The 21,667-nt window shown below is 36.4% G+C and overlaps 1 protein-coding gene across 5 annotated transcripts in view; it reads left to right on the top strand.

Annotated features, from left to right (window-relative positions):
• The window catches only part of FAM204A (family with sequence similarity 204 member A), a 37,281-nt gene that overhangs the window by 3,611 nt on the left and 12,003 nt on the right, over positions 1-21,667 (top strand). For 2 of the 5 annotated variants that reach the window (XM_010388877.2, XM_010388878.2), the window contains 5 exons: positions 2,301-2,542; positions 3,085-3,172; positions 3,299-3,329; positions 3,514-3,613; positions 13,443-13,532. In XM_010388877.2, coding sequence (XP_010387179.1) covers positions 2,309-2,542; positions 3,085-3,172; positions 3,299-3,329; positions 3,514-3,613; positions 13,443-13,532 — 543 coding nt within the window. In that variant the 5' untranslated portion in view covers positions 2,301-2,308. Of the gene's footprint in view, positions 1-722; positions 773-2,300; positions 2,543-3,084; positions 3,173-3,298; positions 3,330-3,513; positions 3,614-13,442; positions 13,533-21,667 lie in introns of those variants that run through there. The other 3 variants (XM_030941139.1, XM_030941141.1, XM_030941140.1) reach the window with 2 other exon arrangements.

The following is a 21,667-nucleotide window of genomic DNA, read 5'->3' as shown; positions in this document are numbered from 1 at the left end:
GAGAGGCATATGTATTTCATGAGCAGTCACATCTGAAGTCCGGGTCAAGGAATACTTGGCTCAGAAATTGAACAGAAACTTGCCATGTGTGTAGATGTCATTTCATGAGGCTAGGGATTTTTGCCTGTTTTATATACCTCTGTCCCCAGAGTCTTGAAGAGTGTCTGGCACACAGATGGGCATGTAAAACATTTTATGGACAGGAAGGGAAACAGTTATTTCTAACATAGACTCCAGTGATGCTAAGAAATCCAAACCTGGAATTTGTTACTGTTTTAAGTCCTTAAATGATAATGAGCCTAAAGGTATATTATGTGCCGGTGGCCAAATCATACTGGAACTTACTACTGCTTCCTTCCCCTTGCTCTCAGAACAGGAGAAATCTTTTTCATTAATAGCATGATACCTATTTTTCAATATTGTCGTATTTTACATGATGTCTTTTGTGCTCTCAGAGTATCTCAAGAGTACTTCTGTCCCAACTTTAAAAATCCACAGACAGGTTTAGGGATAGATCTGGGTTTTATGGGGCCTGGAGCTCATATAACTTTGGGTCTCTTCGTTTAAAAAAAGAAATGCAAATTCTGAAAGTACAGTACTTTGAAAGGACCTGTGCAAATGAGGAATCTTGGAGCTTAGGTTACCATTATCTTCCTGGTAATTTGCCCTCATTTTATTGCTCCATTCAGAAAACTAAACACTAATATTTGTTACAGACACTTCACCTCAGATTGTGACTGTCAAGGAAGCAAATGATGGCATCAGTTGCTAAGTGAGTGCACCACAATTATTAGAAACTTCAAAACTATCTTACGAACCCAGTCACTCATAATAGAAATGATAAAAATGTAATACATGGCCATAGAAATAATAATAGCAAAGAGAACTTAACATTTATTGAGCCCCTAGGACCTCCTAAACACTATGTTGAGGGGCTTATCTCATTTAATCCTCAGAATAACCCTATAAGCAGTATAATTATCCCTGCATTACAGATAAAGAAATCGAGGGTCAGAGATGTTAAATGATTTCCTCATACTACTAGTAGTGGCAGAGTCAAGATTCTAGTTGGAGCAATTAGATGCCAGAGTCCTTCCTCATAAAAAGCCAACAGAATATTTGGTGAGGATATTTCAGAGAGCCAGCAACTGATGAGGCTGGACCAAAGTCACAAAAAGTAAGATCTGATTCTTCGGACCTGGAAGGAAGTCTTGAAAAGATAACATAAATCTGTTATCGCAAAATCCCTGATGTGTTTGTCTCAGAGAGAATGGTGGTGTTTTTTTTTTGTTTGTTTGTTTTTTAACTAGGTTAATCACAATATGGGACAGAAAACTGCAAAACAGATTTCCGTCCTTCCATTTTATTCCTTTAGGTTGATAGTAAATCATAAGCGGTACAACCAGCTTTTTTATTTTAAGCATCTTTTGAAGGAACTGGTTTTGACTCAATATATGTGCTAAAATAGACTGTGCCATGGAGATCAATAGTGAATATGTACTTGAGTATTATACTTTTAGCAAATGATAACAATTTTGCTATTTTAAGACGTTTTATTAAACTTAATGGTTCTCTCTACCAATGGACTGTATAGTTAATGCTAAATATTATCTTGAACTTTATCATTAGTTTCCCAAATATAGTATTGTTACTTTAAAAAGCTGTACATTTTTGTTAAATTGTTAGGATTATATTTCATTTAATATTATTTTAGCAAACAATATTAAACTAAAAAGTAGGATATCCTTTTTACTACCATACCTTCCTACAGCTACTTACATAGCTTAAAAATTTTCCTTTAGTTGTTTTCCTACTCCTTAGACAATATGCCCTCTGGAAGCTTGGTCCGTTAAATATAGGTGAAACATGTAGTTTTATTCTCTAATTGGTATAGCTTCAAATATGATATTTTAATCCTAAATTGCTTGCAAAGTATGTTGTTAGGTTTTTAACATTCTTGAGCAGTGTGTTACTGAATTTCATGTTTTTTTAGACAAAGCTACTCATGTATTAGAGAATTAAGGCTCTATTTTCTTTACCTGTAGGTGTGTGTTGTAACAAACTTGTTTAAATAGCTTTTAAATTTCTAAACTTTTTTTTTTTACTTACACAAGTGAAGATTTTAATTATTTTAATATGATGAGTTCATTCTATACCATCTTAGATGGAAAAAAAAAAAGTTTAGATGGACTGTTCCCAAACTATTGTTATAATTATTAGGCACCTAGAATGTCTTCTAATGGTCTTAAAATTATTTCTATGGCTATTCTACATGTGTAAATTAATCTTTTTCCTCATAGAAGAAAAGATGTGGAGTGGGCTGCTACCTCCTGGCCTAAATGAAAGTGATGCTGAGTCAAACTCTGAAGATGAAGCTACGTTGGAGAACTCTGGACTTAACTTACAGGAAGATAAAGAGGATAAGAGCATCAGAAAAACAGAAATCATAAATTTCTCAACAGATGAACCACAAACTGAAACAGAGTCAAATGTAAATGCCTATGAAGAGTGTCCTTCTGGAATTCCCGTAGATATGTGGAATGTAGGTTTTCTCTGAAATGCTCTTGCTACAGCCTGTGTGTGTACACAGCCCTCATTGTGTCTCTGCCCTGGTCAGAATGTGCATGTGTTCTTGGGACTTAACAGGGAGGCAGATGGACTCAGAATGCTTTTACTGTTCTCTGAGGCATTGGCCACTTAGATACTTGCTTTTATTTTGTTTTGTTTTTCATAGAAAGACAAAGGAAAAAAAAAAAAACAAACCCAAACCACTATGTAGGATTAGCTGTCTGCCTAGCGTGGTACATGAGGAGTTTCTGTCTTTATTTTATCTTTTATTTATCTTTTTTGTTATCTACATGAGCTTCACTCTCAATTTATGAAATGACTTATTTCAAAACAAGTGAATATCAAAACTCAGGTTGTGAGTCTCAGAGAATAGAGCATCTCAAGAACTGACTACCATCACTAAATTAGTATCTTTATACATGCTGAAATATAATTGTTCTATTACTTCATTATTTTTTAAATGCATGTTTTTCTGGAAAGTGTATTTGCTTCTCAATATTTTTTTCTTTTACATAGAAATTTCAAGAATTGCATAAAAAACATACTGAACAGAAAAGCACAACCTCAAGATTCAGAGGGAAAAAAAGAAAACGCTCCAGAAAAGGTGTTTTGTTTTAATTCAGGTTGTTAGTGTGCTAATGCTAAATTATGACTGAATTTAACCATTTTTTTAAAATATGGTTTTGAAATTAGTGAAGTTAGGTATTGACACTTTGTGAATTCTTTTCAGATAAATTGAAGAATGAAAAAGAATCTCATGGGTAGGTGGAATTTAAAATAGTTATATATTTTAGGCCATTGTAGAAATTGTTGAACTAATTGTTTCTGATCGTAATCAAATATATATGAACTAGTAATTGTAGTATAATTGTAGCAACCAATTAAAAACAGCAAAAGTAAAGACAGTATATATTGTATAAAATAAAACTTACTATCTTCTTTTAGTGAACCGTCCTCAAATGAAACCCAATGGAAGGAGCTTACTCAGTATTTTGGAGTCAATGATAGATTTGACCCACCTGTTAAAAGGAAAAAAGTTGAGAAGGTAATATCTTTGTTATTGCATCTTATACCAGCTAGTAGGATACGTTTGTGATTAGCCTTGCCTAAAGTGCTTGTTCTCATTAATTCATTCAGTTAAAAAGTTAAGATGCCTACTACACACCAGAAAAGGTGCTAGATAAGTAAATAGTTACAAATTATTAAAAAACTGCTAAGAGAAAGAACGGGCTGTTGTGAAAACATTAAAATGGGGGCTGTACTTTAGCATGGATGGTCAGGGAAAGCCTTTCGTAGAAGATGCCATGTCACTGAGACCTGAAGGATGGAAAAAACTGTTTATATAAAGAATGCTAGCGCAGAGGCATGGGTAAAGATCCTAGAGAAGAGTCGTCCTGGGACATTCCAGTAATCGTAGGAAGGCCAGCCTGTCTGGAATGGGATCAGTGAGGAGGAGGGTAGCCCACTATATGATTACAGAGACAGGCAGTCACTGACCAAATTGTGTAGGACCTCAAAGGGCTCAGTAAAGAAATGGGTTTTATTCACAATGCAGTTGACAGTCATAAAGGCTTTTAAGTCAAGGGAATGACATGACCTATGTTAAAAAGATTCGTATGACTGTTACCTGGTGAACTGATTGTGAGGCAGCAAAAATAGATGAGAACAGAACAGTTAGGAGACTTCTAGGCATAAAATGATGATGGATTGAGCCAGAATGGTTCTGTTGAAGAAGGAAAAAAGTGGATGGATTTGAGGCATATTGTAGAAGTAAAATTAATGATATTTGTCTTTGGATTGCTTGTGAGGTGATAGGGAGGGTTTGAGGCGTGTGGAAGGAAAGAGGACCATTCAAAGCTTTGGCTTAAGCAGTGGTGTGAATAGTGATGTTACAAAGAGAAATTTGGGGAGGGGAAAGGATTGAGAGTGGGACCTAGCCAAAGTTCAGTTTGGGACTTGAGTGTTATTGGAAAGCGGGAGCAGAGTAGATGGTTAGTATAATGAGGTAGGGGCTCAGAGGAGAGCCTGACCTTTAGATGCACATTTGTAGTTGTCAGTCTCTAGACATACTAATACTTAGTAGAGCCTTGTGTGAATGAGTAACTCACTTATTCACACAGGGAAATGTTGGAGCATGAAAATCAAGTGCTTAGTGCTAGAGCTGGAGGCACAGGGGGCTAGTTGAAGCCCAAGTATATTGTATCCTGTGTATAATAGACAGATGCCTCTTTCATGGATCATTGCTATAGACTACTGTGTGTACCTAGAGACCTTTGTCATTTTCTGATCCATCTGTATTTCTTCCAAAGTACCTCTGATTTTAAATCCATCATTGCATGGTACTGTGTCATTGAGGGTGCACACATTAAGGAACTGTCAAAACAGAATTTTGCTGTGAATTTTTTGATTCCAACTTTGCAAAAGTTTCTTAGCATCCAAAAACAGTCCCTGGAACTTTGGGGAATTGGAACCAGAATCTCTTTCTGCCTCAACTAATTATTGCTCCTGAGCAATCTCATTTTTACAAATGTTCAAGCAGGTGCAGAAATGCTAAATTTCTTGCAAATAAAAATCACTGGTACAGTTGAAACTAAAAACCAGGTTTCATGACAGCAGTCTCAGTTTCCTAGGCTCAATGCAGAAGGGGTGATAACTGTTTGCAAGTGTAATTGCCATTCTCTTGTGATGCTGGTGGGCCGAGCAGTGGCTGTGTGATGGGAGATGCTCTTGACTGTACCAAATGTGTTCTAAGGCATTAGAGAGGAGGACCATGCTGGCGCCCGCGTCCGTGTGTTATCTCTGGCAGACCTGCCATAGAGTTCCAGCTGCTGGATGAATTGTTCTTTTGAGGGAAGGAATGGTCAAATATTGGTTCTATTAGGAAATATTTTTTTAAATTTTACTTGTGAATTAGATGGTCTTTGAGTTTCACTTGTTTACTGTGTTTGTTATGTTTTCTCATAACTATATTGACATTAGAATGTCTAAATTGCTTCTTAGTGAAGTTAAAGCCATGAAATGAACTTCCTAGCCACTTTAAAAAGTAGAAACTTAGACATGATTTTTTTTTTACAGTCTATCTTTATTAAAATTTTATTATCCTACATATAAATTGTACCTTCTTGATACTGGCTAGATGCCAGGCTTACTCTTATTCATTGTCTAGGATTTGGAGTTCGTATGGAGTTGCTTTAATACAGGTTACTAGGATTCTTTGCACAAAATTAAACAACTCAATTTTAGGAACCAATGTTCTATTTCACATTATGCATTAAATGTGTTCTACAAGGAAATTATAACCCAAACACTATTTTGAAAATGACATCTCTGTGTAAGGGAGACTGCTGTAAGTCCTTTTGTAATTGCCCATTGATCTGTTTTATATGTTTGGGTTTTCTTAACCTTAGATATTCATCCTTATGATGATATTCATCTTAACAGTAGATACTCGTCCACATAAATTACATCTAGCAAAGGAAGTTATGGTGGTTTTCTAAACAAGGTGCCTGAGCTAGCTAGGCTTCTATCTGTCTAGGATTTTTCCCGCATTTGATATTCCACAAATAAACCCAAGCATAAGAGGAAAGGAAGGACTTAGTGAAGCCAGATTCTTTCATATTCTCTTGGTACTTCAGTATAATTGCATGCCAGCAGGTTCCCACTCATTCTTTGGTTTGGGATCGTTGGTTTAAATGGCATTCCTTTGGCTGTCCTGCTAAAGTTTCTACTGCAAATCCAACAGAGTAAATAAACTTTAAAGAATGTCCACATTGGAGATGCTGAGATAAAAATTAAATAAATGTAAATCCAGCACATAGTAGCGACTGCTCATGAAATCTAGAGATGATCATGAAAATCTGTGATGCAGTTAAAACAAAACTAGCATAAATTTCCATCCACTATTTTATTTCTCTGGAGCAGAGGCTGATCTGTTACCATATCTGAGAGAACCTTTTATTTTGTATTTACTCAACCCTCTAGAATGGTAAAACAAAACAAACTTCTTAATCTGTGTCTATCGTGCAGTGTTTTTTTCCCCCCCTTTTTTCTTTTTTGGAACACTGCCAAGCTGAAACTGTTGCTCAACCAAGAATGTCTGTTTACAGCACTGCTGTCACCTGCCTCTCAGACAATGCAGAGGCTTGTATTTTTTAAACATAATCTTCCTAATATCCAAAGCTGTTTTAAAGTGTTCTTTGTATTAAATACAGCTATAATTGTGTTTCTGGCAGCAGTTCTGGGACTTACTAGTAATTCTGTAATCATAGCATAATTATTTTGAATCTGTGGGAATTTCTTTAGAATAAATTTCACTCATTAATTTCACTATAAATGTCTCAAGTATTCTTTAGTTGAATCAGTTTGATTAGTCAGCAGTCATTATTGAAGTAGTTTTATGTATACCTAATGGATACTTTTTGGCATGAAAAACCAGAGGTACTTTATTAAATGTTAGAGTAATTGTACAGTGTCTTTGATGGATTTTTCAAGTTTTTTATGAGAGGAAACTGCTGTTGTATAGTGTAGCTTTTTCAAACTTGTTTTTTTTTTTTTTAAGCAGAGTGCTTTTTCCAAACAGACTCTTAACATGGTTCTCCAATACATAGATCAGTTAAAAGTCTGGCTTCCATGGGTGGGTGGAGGGAGGAGGTATAGGAGAGGGAGGTTTAGGCGTGTGGTGAGAGAGGTATGAGGAGTGTTGAGGTGGTACCATGAAGATCTCCTGGTATCAGTTACAAACCATTGCCTCTTGGTTCCTCTGTGTTTCCTGTGGGGTGGGTTGATAGGACCAGTGTTATTCTCATACGGATAAAGAAACCGAAGCTTAGCATAATTTGCCTAAGAAAACAAACCAGGTGAGAAGTGAAATGAGACTTTAAACCCAAGTCATTTGGTCCCAAATCTAGATTTTTCTGAATGGGGTTTTTATTTACCTGACTCATATGATTTTTTTTTTTTTTTTTTTTTGGAGACAGAGTCTTGCTCTATTGCCTGGGCTGGAATGCAGTGGTGCGACCTCAGCTCACTGCATCCTCCACTTCGTGGATTTAAATGATTCTCCTACCTCAGCCTCCTGTAGCTGGGACTATAGGTGTGCGCCACCACACCCAGCTAATTTTTGTATTTTTAGTAGAGATGGGGATTCGCCATATTGGCCACGCTGGTCTTGAACTCCTGACCTCGTGATCCGCCTGCCTTGGCCTCCCAAAGTGCTGGGATTACAGGCATGAGCCATTGCACCCAGCTGACTCAAGTGATTTTAAGTAGGTATGATTATATATATATGTAAAGTTAACAAAGTTATAAATAAATACATGATTTACATTTACGTATGAAAGTACCTCTTCTCCTCTCCCCCACTGCCCTTCTTTATAAAGAGATTGCCTTATTTTTTCTTAGATATTTAGGTTCAGTAATGCAAACTTCAATGGATAATTCATTTGTGTTAAGCTTTAAAAATTGAATATATTAACCAAATAAATATTTAGTAGCAGAATTTTCATATAAATATATTGTGGTATGGTTTGACTTTAAAAGCTTTAACCACATATGAAAAGTTATTCTACATATGCACATATAGATGTTAGCCCACAATGTTAAACCAAGTACCCACACATTTCTTAGATATTTGTAGTCCTATCTTCTTGACATTTATGGTAAAACTTTATTAATTGGCAGTTGTTGCCTTGTGGGTTAGATACTTCGTTTAGATGAATTTTTCACCTGTGGCCAAATTGCCATTCCCAGGTTTGTGTTGAGATATATCGTAAATTATGTTTTGATTCTAACCAAAAGGCAACTTAGAAGCACACCAAGGCGCTGCAGGCTATCAGTAGCTCCTCTGTGCCTCCTGCCACTCCTGTAGTGTGGAAGACATCCTAGATAAGTCAAAGGCTACTCTTGAGTCTAGCTTAAAACTTTTCAAAAAGCCTTAATACTCAGACTCTAGTTCATGAGACTATTTACTGACAAAGTTGACTGCTTGAGTCTTGTACTTGAGTCTGAGCTTGAAGAAGTATGATCCAGTCTGTAGCCTTATAGAGATAAGCCTTCTCTTTTGTGATAATGGTATCCTGATACTTAGGTTTTATAATAGGAGCAGCTTATTATTTATTGAATGACTACTATATTCTAAAAATGTGGCTAGGTATTTTATATATATGTTCTTTGACTCATCATAATCTTGCAGAGAATGTGGTTTTATTCTCATTTTATTGCATGTGAGATAACTGCAACCCACAGAGGTTTAGAAACTCACTCAGGGTTGCTTAATTCATAAGTAGAGGAGCCAGTCTGAACCTAGGTCTGACCCTGCCAGCTGTGCTCTTTGTGAGCTGCTATGAACTTACAGTCTTTAAGGAGATGGGAATGTTTTACTAAGTGTTTTGAGTGTATTTGGAATATTAATATGTTCTTATGGAAACAAAGTTTGTACATGGAACCAGGAGTTTTTCAGAGCTAAAAGAAGCTATTACCTTTTATTTAAATAAATTGCCAGAAAGAGAGATAAAAGGGCTAAAAACAAAGTTGAAAATGTGATAGAAATCTAGAATTTTTATTTCTAGAAGGGTTACTCATTGAAGCCAGTCTTTTCATTACCTTTGAGGAAACAGAGGCTTATGAGTCAAGTATGTCATTTACCCAGAGCTTTGACCACATCTCCTGTCTTCCAGTCCTGTGCTCTTTCCACTGTAATATGCTGTTACCTTTAGATTCTGCTCTGTATGGCTGGGGGAATGGAAAGGCTTAAGAATGGAAGCTGTTAGTGAGCATGTTGCTGAGATGAAAGGTTGGAGCAGGTCTAGGTTGATTGCTTCCTTGCATGAGATTGGATAAGTTCTGAGTTGAGGTATCAGGCTATGCAAGAATTTGTAGTGCAAGGAAACTTGTAGTTTGATATTAATGTTTTGTACAAATACATTTTGACACATACAAATATGTGTCAGTGACATTTGAGGCGATGCCTAATATTCTGCACAGGAAAGTGAGACTGTTGTATTTACATTTTTTAAATAAAATAACTATTTTCAATATAAATTAAATAGTAAAGCTCTAGGTGCAGGTACTATTTTAAGCTCTGTGAGCCCAGGATGGAGAAGATACTCCCCATGCCCTTGAGGGTACATATATTCTAGTACCAGGATAGATGCATATATAAATGAGTACAATACATGTACCTTTTTTTAACCATAGGGGCATTATTACTTCAATATTACTGTTGTGAATTCTCTTGGAAGCTCCTCAGAGTAGTTGGTGTGTAATAAATGTTCCCAGTTTGAGTGGGGTCCTTTTAGAATGAATGCAAACATGGATGGCTGCAGTGTGAACATCAGCTCAGTAGCACAGACTGAATTAATGTCTTCTATGTAGAAGGAACTGGGCTGGATTCTGGGACACACCAAGCCGGTGACACACAGCCTGCTCCCACTGAGTATAGGACCCAAGAGGGGAGAATACACAACTTGCTGTAGTGTGTCAGACAAGTTAAATGCTGAAGGGACACAAGGTACAGCAACAGTACAGTGTGGAGAGCCTTGTATGGGGTTTGCGGAGGGTGATGGGGTCATAGGAATGTAGGGCTGAGGAGCTCTACATAGATAGGGAAGGTAACATTCGACGTGAGCCTAAAGGAATGATTAATATTTTTCCAAGAGAAGCACATCAGAGGCACAGGGAACATTAAGATAATGGTAAATGTGGCTAGAGATTAAAAAGCATAGCATTGCTGAAGATGGGGCTGAGAAAGCATTTGGGGACCCCTTTGTGAAGGGAGTGGGGTGTTATTAAAAGGGAATATGAAATAATGCTTTAAGCTGGGTAATGATACCTGTTTCAGAAAGAGAAGACTAGTTTGGAGATTGTTATAATATTCCAAATAAGGGATTGCATGCCCCTGAAGAAGCACAGAAGGAAGAAATGAGAGACCTTTGCCAAAATAGAGTTCAGATAGGAGCAAGGGGTTGGAAGCATTGAAGATAACTGAGGATTCTATCAAGGGTGACTATGGAGGAGGAAAAGCGGGACAGCAAGTAATGGGCTTGTTACAGACATCATGAAATTGAAGACCTTGCCTTTGCAGGCTTTCAGTGTGAAGATGATTAGCAAGTAGCTGGAGATGTAGGTATCGGTACAGGGGGAAGTCAGGTGTATTTAATTATTTAGAGAACGCCACCAGCTCATAAAAAGTAATTGAAGCTCCAGGACAGAGGAGATTACTGGGGAGGGTGAAAAGTAAGGAAAAATATGCTAGTCAGAAACTTGAGGAACGCTGTGATTAAGGGACAACCAGAGGAGATAGTGGGTAGTTTTGAGAAGGAGGACATGGCTGGCTGTTGTGGCTCATGCCTGTAATCCCAGCACTTCGGAGGCTAAGGCAGGCATATCATAAGGTCAGGAGATTGAGATCATCCTGGCTAGCACGGTGAAACCCCATCTGTACTAAAATACAAAAAATTAGCTGGGCGTGGTGGCATATGCCTGTAGTCCCAACTACTTGGGAGGCTGAGGCAGGGGAATCGCTTGAACCCAGGAGGCGGAGGTTGCAGTGAGCTGAGATTGCACCACTGCGCTCCAGCCTAGTGACAGAATGAGACTCTGTCACCAAAAAATAAAAAAAGACACAGTTGACATATATTTTAGCATGCATCAGAATCATATGGATTGCTGGGACCCTAGTCCAGAGTTTTTCCACAGAATTTGCATTTGCATTTCCAACAAGTTTCCAGGTAACGTTGATACTGCTAGTTCAGCACTTAAACTTTGAGAACCACTAGCTTAGAGTTTAGTTAATAATGGTAATTGTGGGTTGCAAGTTAGAGAGGAAGAAGAAGAGGATCTAAGAAGGGACTGAAGGACTGTGCCAGGGAATGAGGTTCCAGTAAAGGCAAAGCAGATGTGTTAGGTAAAAAGACTTAGGGTGAGTGGAAGAATTGTATTCAGGGAGTAGAATTCTAGATTATGAAGTTTTGGAGGTGGAACTTCCGGGCAGTGTCTGTAACATGACATACAGCAATCTTACTCCAAGTGCACTGATATACAAAGAGATAAGGAGTGTGTGCCTGAATGTAACTCAGTATACTACTTTCCTCATGGAGAAATTCTAGTCCCCCACCACCCCCAGCAAAAGCCATCTAGACAAACTGTTTTGTTGTTGTTTTTAAGAGACAGGGTCTTGCTGTGTCACCCAGGTTAAACTGCAGTGGTGTGATTATAGCCCACTGCAGCCTCAAACTCCTAGGCTCAAACAATCCTCTTCTGTCAGCATCCCTAGTAGCTCTGGGACTAAAGGTGTGTATCAGCACTCCCGACCACTACAAAACTGTGTTTAGTCATGAAGCTGATTTGTATTCTGGCACAAGCTACTTATCTTTACATGGACCGAAATAAACGGTTCGTGGGTAGGCACTGTGTACAGACCAGACCTGGCCCACAGGCCGTGACTGAAGCGGCACTGGCCTAGAGTATAGATTTCTGAAGTGCATCAAGTTAGAGGTCCCAGGATGGTGTTTGGACCATTAAGAGAGGAGTTCTGTAGAAATGGAAGAAAGAGCTGTTTCTGGAGACTGGTAGATGATCACAGGGCAAGAATGGGAGGTGAGCATTAGATCCTTATGGCCTCAGGTCAAAAACTATGAAGCTCTGTTGAATGGTCTCCAGCTAAACAGGAAAGCAAGCAGAAAAGTCTGTTGTCCTTGCAGGTATTAAATACTTAGGTGGGGTCTGTGAGAAGGAATCATCTTCTCTTAGCAACAGACATCAGTGACAACCTTACTGGTCTTTGTTTCTGTAATCTGTTCAGGCAAATTATGTTGTTATTTTTTACATCTCATCTCAACAAAGGCTACACAGGAACAGAATTCTCTCAGTTGACTGGCATAATCAAGCAATATGCTGATGGAAGAGACATTCTTAGGACTTCTGTTATTAAATAAGGAGAAGTCTATAAGAGGTAGAGTATTAACAGTGAATGTGGAAGTTAAGAGACTAGATAAGACATTGTTGGGATAAAATTTGCTTCTAAGAAGCATATATTAGACCATATTTTAAATTTTTTATTATCTGTAGTAACTATTTTCACAAGCTAGAACTGCAGTTATTTAAGTCTAAGCATCTTTTTATAAATGTGTGATGCATTCTACCCTAGTCTGTTTGGTAATCCCATGAAAATACTAATTATAATTTCCTGAAGTATCTTTAGTAAATAAAAACATATACATAAGAAAATAAAATCAATCTTATGTGTAATTTTCCTCTGCTGTTTAATATTCAGCCTAATGGTCATAGTCAAAGACTATGGAGGCTATTGATTGAAAGTCTTGAGCTATAGGAATGGGCAGTAAGAAAAGAGACAGAAGAAACTTGTGGTTGAGAATGCAGGCTCTGAGCAAACCTGAATTCATGTGATGGCTTTACTACTTACAGACTGTGGCTTTGGCCAAGTTCAGGAGTCTCAGGCTCTGTTTCCTCACCTTTAAAACAGGATAGCATTATTATTCATGGTGTTGTTATAAGAATTAAATGAGCCTTCTTACAGTACTAAGCCCAGAATCTGCCACGTAATAAACACTCCATAATTTTTAGCTATTGTTGTCATCAACATTATTGTTGTTATTAAGGAAAAGCATAGGCTTTGATTCACAAAAATCTGGATTTGCATCTTATTTTTATTAGTTCAAGAAGTTATATGACCTCAGGTAAGCCATTTACTGTTTCAGCCAGTACCAATGGGAATGGTAGCAGCTACCTTCTGGTGTTACTGTGAGAATTAAATGGTCTACATGTGTAACACATTCAGTATAATCCTGTGACATGGTCTTGGCTAGCAATGTTTGCTTTTCTTCCTGCCCTTAATTTTAGGTTTCTTTTCTTTCTAGTCAGGCCTTGAAAAGAGGATAGACCAGGCTGTGGAGGAGTGGAATATTGAGAAGGCTGAGGAACTTAGCAACCAGCTAGCTACTCGAGAGGTGAGTCAAATGGGTTACACATTTTCTGTGTTTTCAAATTTTCTAAAATGAATGTGTATTCTTTTTACGATCATTAATAAGTTCAGTATTAAAATATTTCATCTAAGGTTTTCCTTTTTGTCCATTTTCTTCTCTCTCATTCTGTCATTTAAATCATTCTGGTCTAAAACTCTTGCTAGAAATAATCCATGATTGATACTGAACCTTAGATTTTACCTAGATCAGAGAGGTTTGTTTCAGGTATGATTAAAATGCTAGCTTTCTTTTCCATTTGCATCTTTAACTCATTTGAACTCTGAGGGCAACTGTGTATTCTAAGGTCACATCCCTCAACCTTTTCTTAACCCTTGGTAAAATGCTTTCTTACTGTTTGCTCAGCACATCCCCCCTCAGCCCTAAAGAATTTTGAGTCTTTTTTCTTTTTTTCTATAGTGTAAAACTAATAGATATATTGGATATTCTTTTTCCAAGTACAGAAGACCACAAGAAGATTCTGACTTATACACCTGGAGGTGGGGTGTGGGCGAATTCCCCCAGTTGAGCATTAATATCAGTATAGATTAAAGAGCTCATATTGGCAGGTGTTTTTATTATTTTTGTTGTTTTGTAATTCCTTTTTTTTCCTTTCTAGGAAAAAATCTCTCCACCCCAGTCTTTTTTAGTGCCTTGATCCTTCCCTCCTTCACCTCAGACTTAAACTACTCCATAGTGTTTTGTTACATAGAGAGCATCATGGGTTATCTGGGTAAATTACTGGCCACACTCGCTATTCTGACTTGCAGGTGGACTTTCTATCCTAAACTGAGACGAGAGATAACTTTGTGATTTCAGCAAATTCTTCTATGGAAGTACTGTTGCACTCTTCCATCGTTAGATCTGATGTAAAAATATCTACTGTGGATGGATGTTTGTTGTGATTTTTGCATTTTTCGTTTTGTTTTTTTTTTTGACTGCAGGCTTTAAGTATCTTGTGAATTTTTTGGCGTAGGGAAAAACAAGTTCAGAAAGGGGATTCAGAAATTATCTTTTTTTCTTTAAACCTTTTAAAATCATTTGTCACATTAAATACTTCTGTGTATAATGTGTGTGAATGTGTTTGTGTGTGTGTGAGAGAGAATATATATTAATGACTAATGTAAAGGAAATTATAAAGCCGTGGACTTAATTTAGGGAAATAGCCAAGAAATAACACAAATGGCAGTTATTTGGCCTTTCAGAAAATAAGCTGACATTTTATATAAGGTATTTTTTAATTGTAAAATGTGCGTAACATAAAATTTACCATCTTAATCATTTTTAACTGTGCAGTTCGGTAGCATTAAATACATTCACATTGTTATCCAACCATCACCATCTTCCTCCAAAGCTTTTTGTCTTGCAGAACTGAAATTCTGTACCCATTAAACTCTGTACCCATTCTCCCCTCCACCCAGCCTTGGACAGCTACTCTTCTGTCTCCATGAATTTGACTGCTATGGGTATCTCATATAAGTGAAATTATTTAATATTTGTCCATTTGCATCTGGCGTATTTCACTTAACATAGTATCCTCAGATTTGCTCCATGTTGCAGCATGTGTCAGAATTCCTTTCCTTTTTAAGGCTGAATAATACTCCATTGTATGTACTTCTTACATTCTGGGTTTATATTGCATTTTGCTTATGTATTCATCTTTCAGTGGACACTTGGGTTACTTCTACCTTTTGATCATTATGAAAAATGCTACTATGAATATTGGTGTACAAATATCTGTTTGAATGCCTGCTTTCAGTTCTTTTGGGTATGTACCCAGAAGTGAAAGTGCTAGATCACAAAGTATTTTCACTGTTTTTTTTTTTCTTATAAGATACAATTCTCCCCTTCCCATCTTATAAGTTCTTGTGCGTACAGTTTAACCATTACTCTGTTTCATCTCTAAGGCAGCCATATTTTGATTCATTGAGTATAGCTTTCATTGTGTATAACAACATTTTATTAATCTATTTTAGAATTGAAAGGTACAGGTATCTCATTTTAATAAAGTGAATTTGAAAGTGTGTTGAATGGTGCCACAAACTCAGTAGGATTTCAGTGTTAGTTGTTATTACAGTGGCTTCTTCAATATGAATAAAGTAGAAGTCCTTCTCCCTATAATGAGATCTGTGCTGAAAATCGTCTTTAAAATTCTATTCAACAAACATAGTCTCTTTTGTTTGTTAGTGAGTAGACTCTTTTGGCACTTGAAACTGTTATTTCCATAGAAAGGCTTTTAGAAAAGTGGCTTCGTTTCTTGACCAGCTTGGAAGTATAGTTACTTCCAAGTATAGTATATACTTTCAAGTGATTGTACTTGAAAGTATAGCAAAATTATACCAGTAGTATATCTAATCTCCAAATTTTGGAGAGTTGACCATGAAAATGTCAGGAAATGGTGGGGAGGGGCAGTGCCTGTGGGGTTGGAAGAGACTCCAATGCGTAGATACCTTTCTGGCTCTAAGGATGGGGGAGTATAGTGAGGAGTGGCTGAAGATTTAAGGGAGCTTTCAGGGACTGAAAAGCACACAAGGCAGCAGTAACTAGTCCCTAGGGATGCAGAAGCTGGTGCAAGTCTGGTCTGAATATCTACCTCATTTGGATCAGAAACAGAACCTTCTAGAGAACTGATACTTAAATGCATTACTAGTGATGATGAAGTATTCCATGTCCTGCCGTATGTTGAACAAGTGTCTCTTGAATCCCTTTAACAATTCTGGAAATGTGTTACCAGTTGCTGTCAGATGCTGGCTGCTCTGGAGTCTGTGAGATAGTTCCAAGTAAAGCGTAAGACAGGCACATAAGAAAAACCAACAGAGACATAGAGTATGGCTGCCCTATTGTTCTTAGAAATAGTATGGATTTTTTCTCTTCACTGGTCTCTACAGGATCACAGGACTTAACAAACTGGTGTCCTATTGCCGTTACTTGTCCATTCTTCCTTTTGGAAGATCCCAGAGTTGTGTATTGTGTGATCTCTTCCAAGTAGCAAGTGACTGACCAGCAGAATCCCCCAAGTCAGTCAGTTTCCTCAGAGTTTGCTTTGCTAAAGGAAGAAAAGGTAAGGCAAAGCCTAGTCTTCAGGGTTAAAATGTGGACTCCATGTGATCTATGCACAACTGTCCATCTTTTTATCTTTTTCTGCTTATTAGTACCCCCATCTGAAACAAGGGGAATTCACAAAGAAGCATTTATTTTACTGCAGGTTCTATGTTCCTTTTAGTAGAGTTAGTAATGCTGAAGTTTTGAGTTGAACACATTTTACTTAAAACAAACAAACAAAAAAAACAATATCCTTTATATTTTGCAATTATTTCAGACTTTCAAAAAGTTGAGAAATTTGTAAAAAGATTTCCTATTTACCTTTCCCTCAGATACTGGAAATACTAACATTTTACAACATTTGCCTTCATGTTTTCTAGTTTGACATAATTGATTGAAGTTTGCCAGGTGTCCCGCTAATTCCATTTATAGCAAAAGAAAGTTCTTTTTCCTGGTCAATGACTTTGCATTTTGTCATCATGTTTCTTTAGTTTTTTTAATCTGGAATGTTTCCTCAGTCTTTCTTTGTTTCTCAGGACCTTAATATTTCTGAAGAGGCCAGTTACATTGTAGCGTGTCCCTTACAATTTTGATTGTCTGCTGTTTCCTCATGATTAATTTTAGGTTGTGCATTTTTGGCAGGAAAATCCTGGGAGTAATGTGTGTTTCTCAGTGTCAGCGATCCAGAGACTCATGCAGTCTCTTTGTCCCTTTCCTGATGGTGTTACTTTGATTAACTACTTCGGGTAGTGTCTCCAGATTTCTCCACTGTGACGTTATTGTTTCTTCCTTTGGAATAAATAAGTATCTTGTGGGGAGTTAGGAGATAATCTGAGACTGTGTAAATGTTCTCTTTCTTATGTTTTCCCCGTTTGTTTTAGTGTCCACTGCTGATTTTCTTGCTTGTGACAGTTTTTATTATGGTGACTGCCAAATTTCTTTTGATCTTTAAAATATGACCTCATTGTACTTTTAATCGTCACCTGGCAAACTAAATCTAAAACTTGGCTTAAGTGAGCTATTGGATTATAGTATCTTTTATGTGTCTTTGTTAAATTTCTCAGTAAATGTGGACAATTGGGATTTGGATAAAGTTTTCCTAAATGATGCACTGGGTTGGTGTAGGGTCACCATGTGACATTCTGCCCACCAGCAGTTGCATATGCACTCTGTCCTTGTCTGCCACATTACCATTCACTGCAAGCTTTCCTTCTATGTGCAGTTTGAAGCTGTTTGTCAAAGCATACAGAACTAGTGCCTTAGAGGTTTCAGACATGTGAGTTTCCTTTGAGGATGTTAGGATTCTTTTTTTTTTTTTGTCATACTGCAGTTTTAGAAATGGGAATTGTATGATACTGACTAGATGTTTTCCATTTTTTAAGGGCTATTTCCTGTCACACTTTTTGACAAATGAGATTGCTTTAGAGATACATGAGATTTTCAGCACTTGTAAATGTAAGAATAGTAAATGTTTTCCTCAGTGTTCTTTTTATGTTCATACAAATAAATTTATTTGATGTGGGATTATAGCATTCTTTTAATCAGATTATAGCATTCTGATTAAAAGAAAAATAATTTAGGCCTTGTTCTTTGCCCTGTATAAGTGGAAAAACATCTGGAAAATGTTTGCAGTTCAGACACAGGCATTGGAAAGATACTGATGTTACTTTCATTAAGCACCCGTGAAGAATAATCAAGATGGAATTTTTGAATGAATAGTTTGGTTTGAGATTTAATTTTACATATTTATCTCCTTGGTACCAATCACTGTGGATATGAGATGGGATTTTGAGAACTAAGTGTGAGTTTGGGGACAGAAGCCCTTTATGAATTAAATGTATACGTGCATGGTAGGTGTCCTTTTGGAAATCAGGTATATTGGTTTTCATCAGTACCATTTTCTTTTTTCAAGCAGCAGTGACTGGGACCTGCTGATAAAGCCTTTGCTCAGAGGCACAGATCCCAGAGTTCTTAAAGCCTTTTCCAACCATAATAAGTGAAACTAATTTTTGATGTTTAACATTTATAAGCCTATGAAACCAATGGGGCAGCATCAGTATTGAGAAAAATGAAGCCAAAAGTAGAACCATGTCTGAGAATAGGCCTTGAAAATAGTTCTTAAAAAGAAAAAAAAAAACCACAGACACACAAACGGTATTCCAAAATAAGACTGTTAGTGTGTTCCTGTTGTGATAGAGCAAGAACATAGTTTTTCAGAATCATGTTCTCTTGAATTAATGATGACATTAAGATGTGTAGAATCTGGTTTGGGGGGATGACTCAATCACGTTCACATGTTTGAAGCCTAGATTTTGCCATCATCTTTGGTTTTATCATGTAATGTGGTTGAGACTGTCCCTCCTGTTGATTAAATACTTTATTAAAAGTCTTGAAGGAGAGATGAAGTAGAAACATATAGTTGGGTTTGTGTCATACTGATGAAACTGTTCTAATTTGAAATATGTGTGTGTGTGTATGTGTGTAAAATACACATTCAAGTATTTGAGCATATTTGTGGCTTGTTAAACTCAGACTTGGTTTGATGTACATTCCATTCATTGATAATGATCATTGAAAATGCCACGTTTTGATACTTTCTTTTCTTATACATTATGTTTATTAAAATCTAAATCATACCAATTTATAGAAAACAATAGAAACAAATACTTTAAGATTAAGTGCTAAAGCCTAGATTTAGCTAAGGAAACAGACTTAACTAAAAATTGTAATAAATAAATTATTTTAATTTAATTTTATAAAGTTTATTTTATTTAATAAATTAATTTTTTATTATAAATGAAGTAGAGTGCTTAAAATTTTGGATTTTAAAATACGGGTAAAGTTAATAATGTTAAAGAAGTAGCTGCTTACTACTGATTACTTAGATTGAACCTCACATAAAAGGGAATTTCTCTCTAGGCATCTTCATGTTAGCCTGCTGTAGATAAAAACCAACTTGGTTTGGCTGCAGAACAGTGAGTGTCCGCCATCCAAAGCATCATACCTATTGCTCAGGTTGATTTCCATTATACCTGTATAGTGTGATGGCAGAAATGAATGGGGAAAAAGAGGTTGCCTGTGAATTTCATTTGAGCTTTTTTATGCCCTTAAAGATTGTGCTTTTTCTGTAAATAGCTGAAACAGGATGGTCTTTGACGGCAGAGTAAACCTGACTCCTTGAAAACACCAGAATTTCATGTTGTAACATTATAACAGTTTTGCACAAGCTACAAAGAGTAATCATATTGGTTTTTGATGATTTGCAAGGCATTTAATATAATATTTACATCTGAGATCCTATGGTTATAATGCACTGCCATCTTTGTTGAATCCAAAACCCTTTGATTTAGAATCATGATACGATAAAATTTTTCATATTTTAAAGCTCGTTTTTTGAACTTATAAAAAAGGAACTAAGGCAATGACTTTAGCCTTTAGTGCTGTTGAGTTTAATATTATTGAGTATATAACCACGGTGTATCACAGGTAGAAATAATAAACATATATATATCTCATTTTAATGGTACCCTCTTTATAGATGTTGTATTGGCAGAATGAATTGTGCCAGGAATTGAATTTTAATTTTATTACAAATGAAGTGGACTGCTTAAATTTTTGGATTTCAAAATACAGGTAAAGTTAATAATTTTGAAGTAGTAATAGTTTGTCAATATTTCAAGAAGGTAGGAATGGCCATTTAAAAAAAATAAAGTTTGAATTGTTCAAGTTTTATTTTATAACTAAGTGAATTAAATGCTTTCTAAATTTGGGTAGACTGTTAATTTGTAGCCTAAACTCTGTAAAGCAATTGCGTAGAACATCTGAAGGCATTCTCCTAGAAGAGGACTATATATGTACATTTGAGGAGACAGATTTTTCATTTTATGTTAACATCTGAGAAGTAGTCCTTTCTCAAAAGTGCTGTGGATGCTGTAGCACTTGCTCTAATATTCAGGAGGACTTTTCCAGTCATTTGTTGTTAGCTTTTGGTTTCCTTGAGAGGGTTCGACTACAATTCTTCCTTTTCATTTCAGTTATTAGTTTTATGTAGATGCAAGTGCTGTTATCTTGGTGGAAAAGGCGCTTGAAGTCCCCTCCCCCTGGGGGAAAAAAAACTCTCCCCAAATAATACAATTTTGATCAGAGTACCTGGAGTGTTATTGTATCTGGAGTTCAAAACATTTGTTTAAATTTTGAACTAGAGATGTTCTCAAGCTTAAGTTTAAAGTTACTTCTAGTCAATGCCATTATGTTTGCATCAAAAAAAAAAAATTGAAAGTGAATTGAAAGACAATGTTATAGTGAAGCAGATCTTTTTTCTGTTTTTGTGAATACTTTGTGTAGAAATGTCTTGACAACCATGTTTCTGAGGTAAAATGGTTTGCTCAGATACGAAGCTTAACGGTGTATTCCAATTAGCTGTTCTAACAATTTACCACTGGAACCTGTGACCCTGCGGAAAGGTTGCACGTCTTTTCTATTGTCTTAATTGTGATTTCTAGCCACTGAAGACTGAGTAAACATAGTAAAAATGCATTAAGTATTATATGTATTTTAAGGGTTTAAATTTAATATCTCCAAATCAACATTTTATTTTTATGGAAAGGAAGTCTTTGCTAGTGTCGGATGTGTATGACAAATATAATCTAGGTTTTGCTGTAAAAGCAAATGGTTGTTTTTTTTTTAAATGATTATTTCATACAGAGTCATCTAATATCTGCACTCTCCGGCAAAATATATTTTATGTCTCTCTTTCAAATTTTACTACTGTGCCTTCTGTCCCTTACTTTTTCTTTTGTTTGCTTATTATTACACTTTCCAGTAAAGGAGTAGAGTTTAGGAGACCATTTTCTTTTTGGTATATTTCACTAATCAGCAATGAGAAAGAATCTAGGAGACTGGGGAGGGAAAAAACCTCTCACCAAATAGGCTTGTGTTGGTCAGCAGCTAATTCGCCACCTAGGGAAGGTGGGAACTCTGCCTTTGGGAAGGGTATATGTGTCTGTTGAGGATCATCTAGAACTCGCTCTCATTCATTAACTTTGGTCATTTTTCAGTGCTTTTTAATTTAAAAGTTCCTC

The sequence above is a fragment of the Rhinopithecus roxellana genome, chromosome 11, assembly GCF_007565055.1.
Source record: "Rhinopithecus roxellana isolate Shanxi Qingling chromosome 11, ASM756505v1, whole genome shotgun sequence".
NCBI classification, from domain to species: domain Eukaryota; kingdom Metazoa; phylum Chordata; class Mammalia; order Primates; family Cercopithecidae; genus Rhinopithecus; species Rhinopithecus roxellana.
The sequence above is the reverse complement of the archived record's forward strand: the minus strand, read 5'-3'. Positions and strand labels throughout refer to the sequence as shown.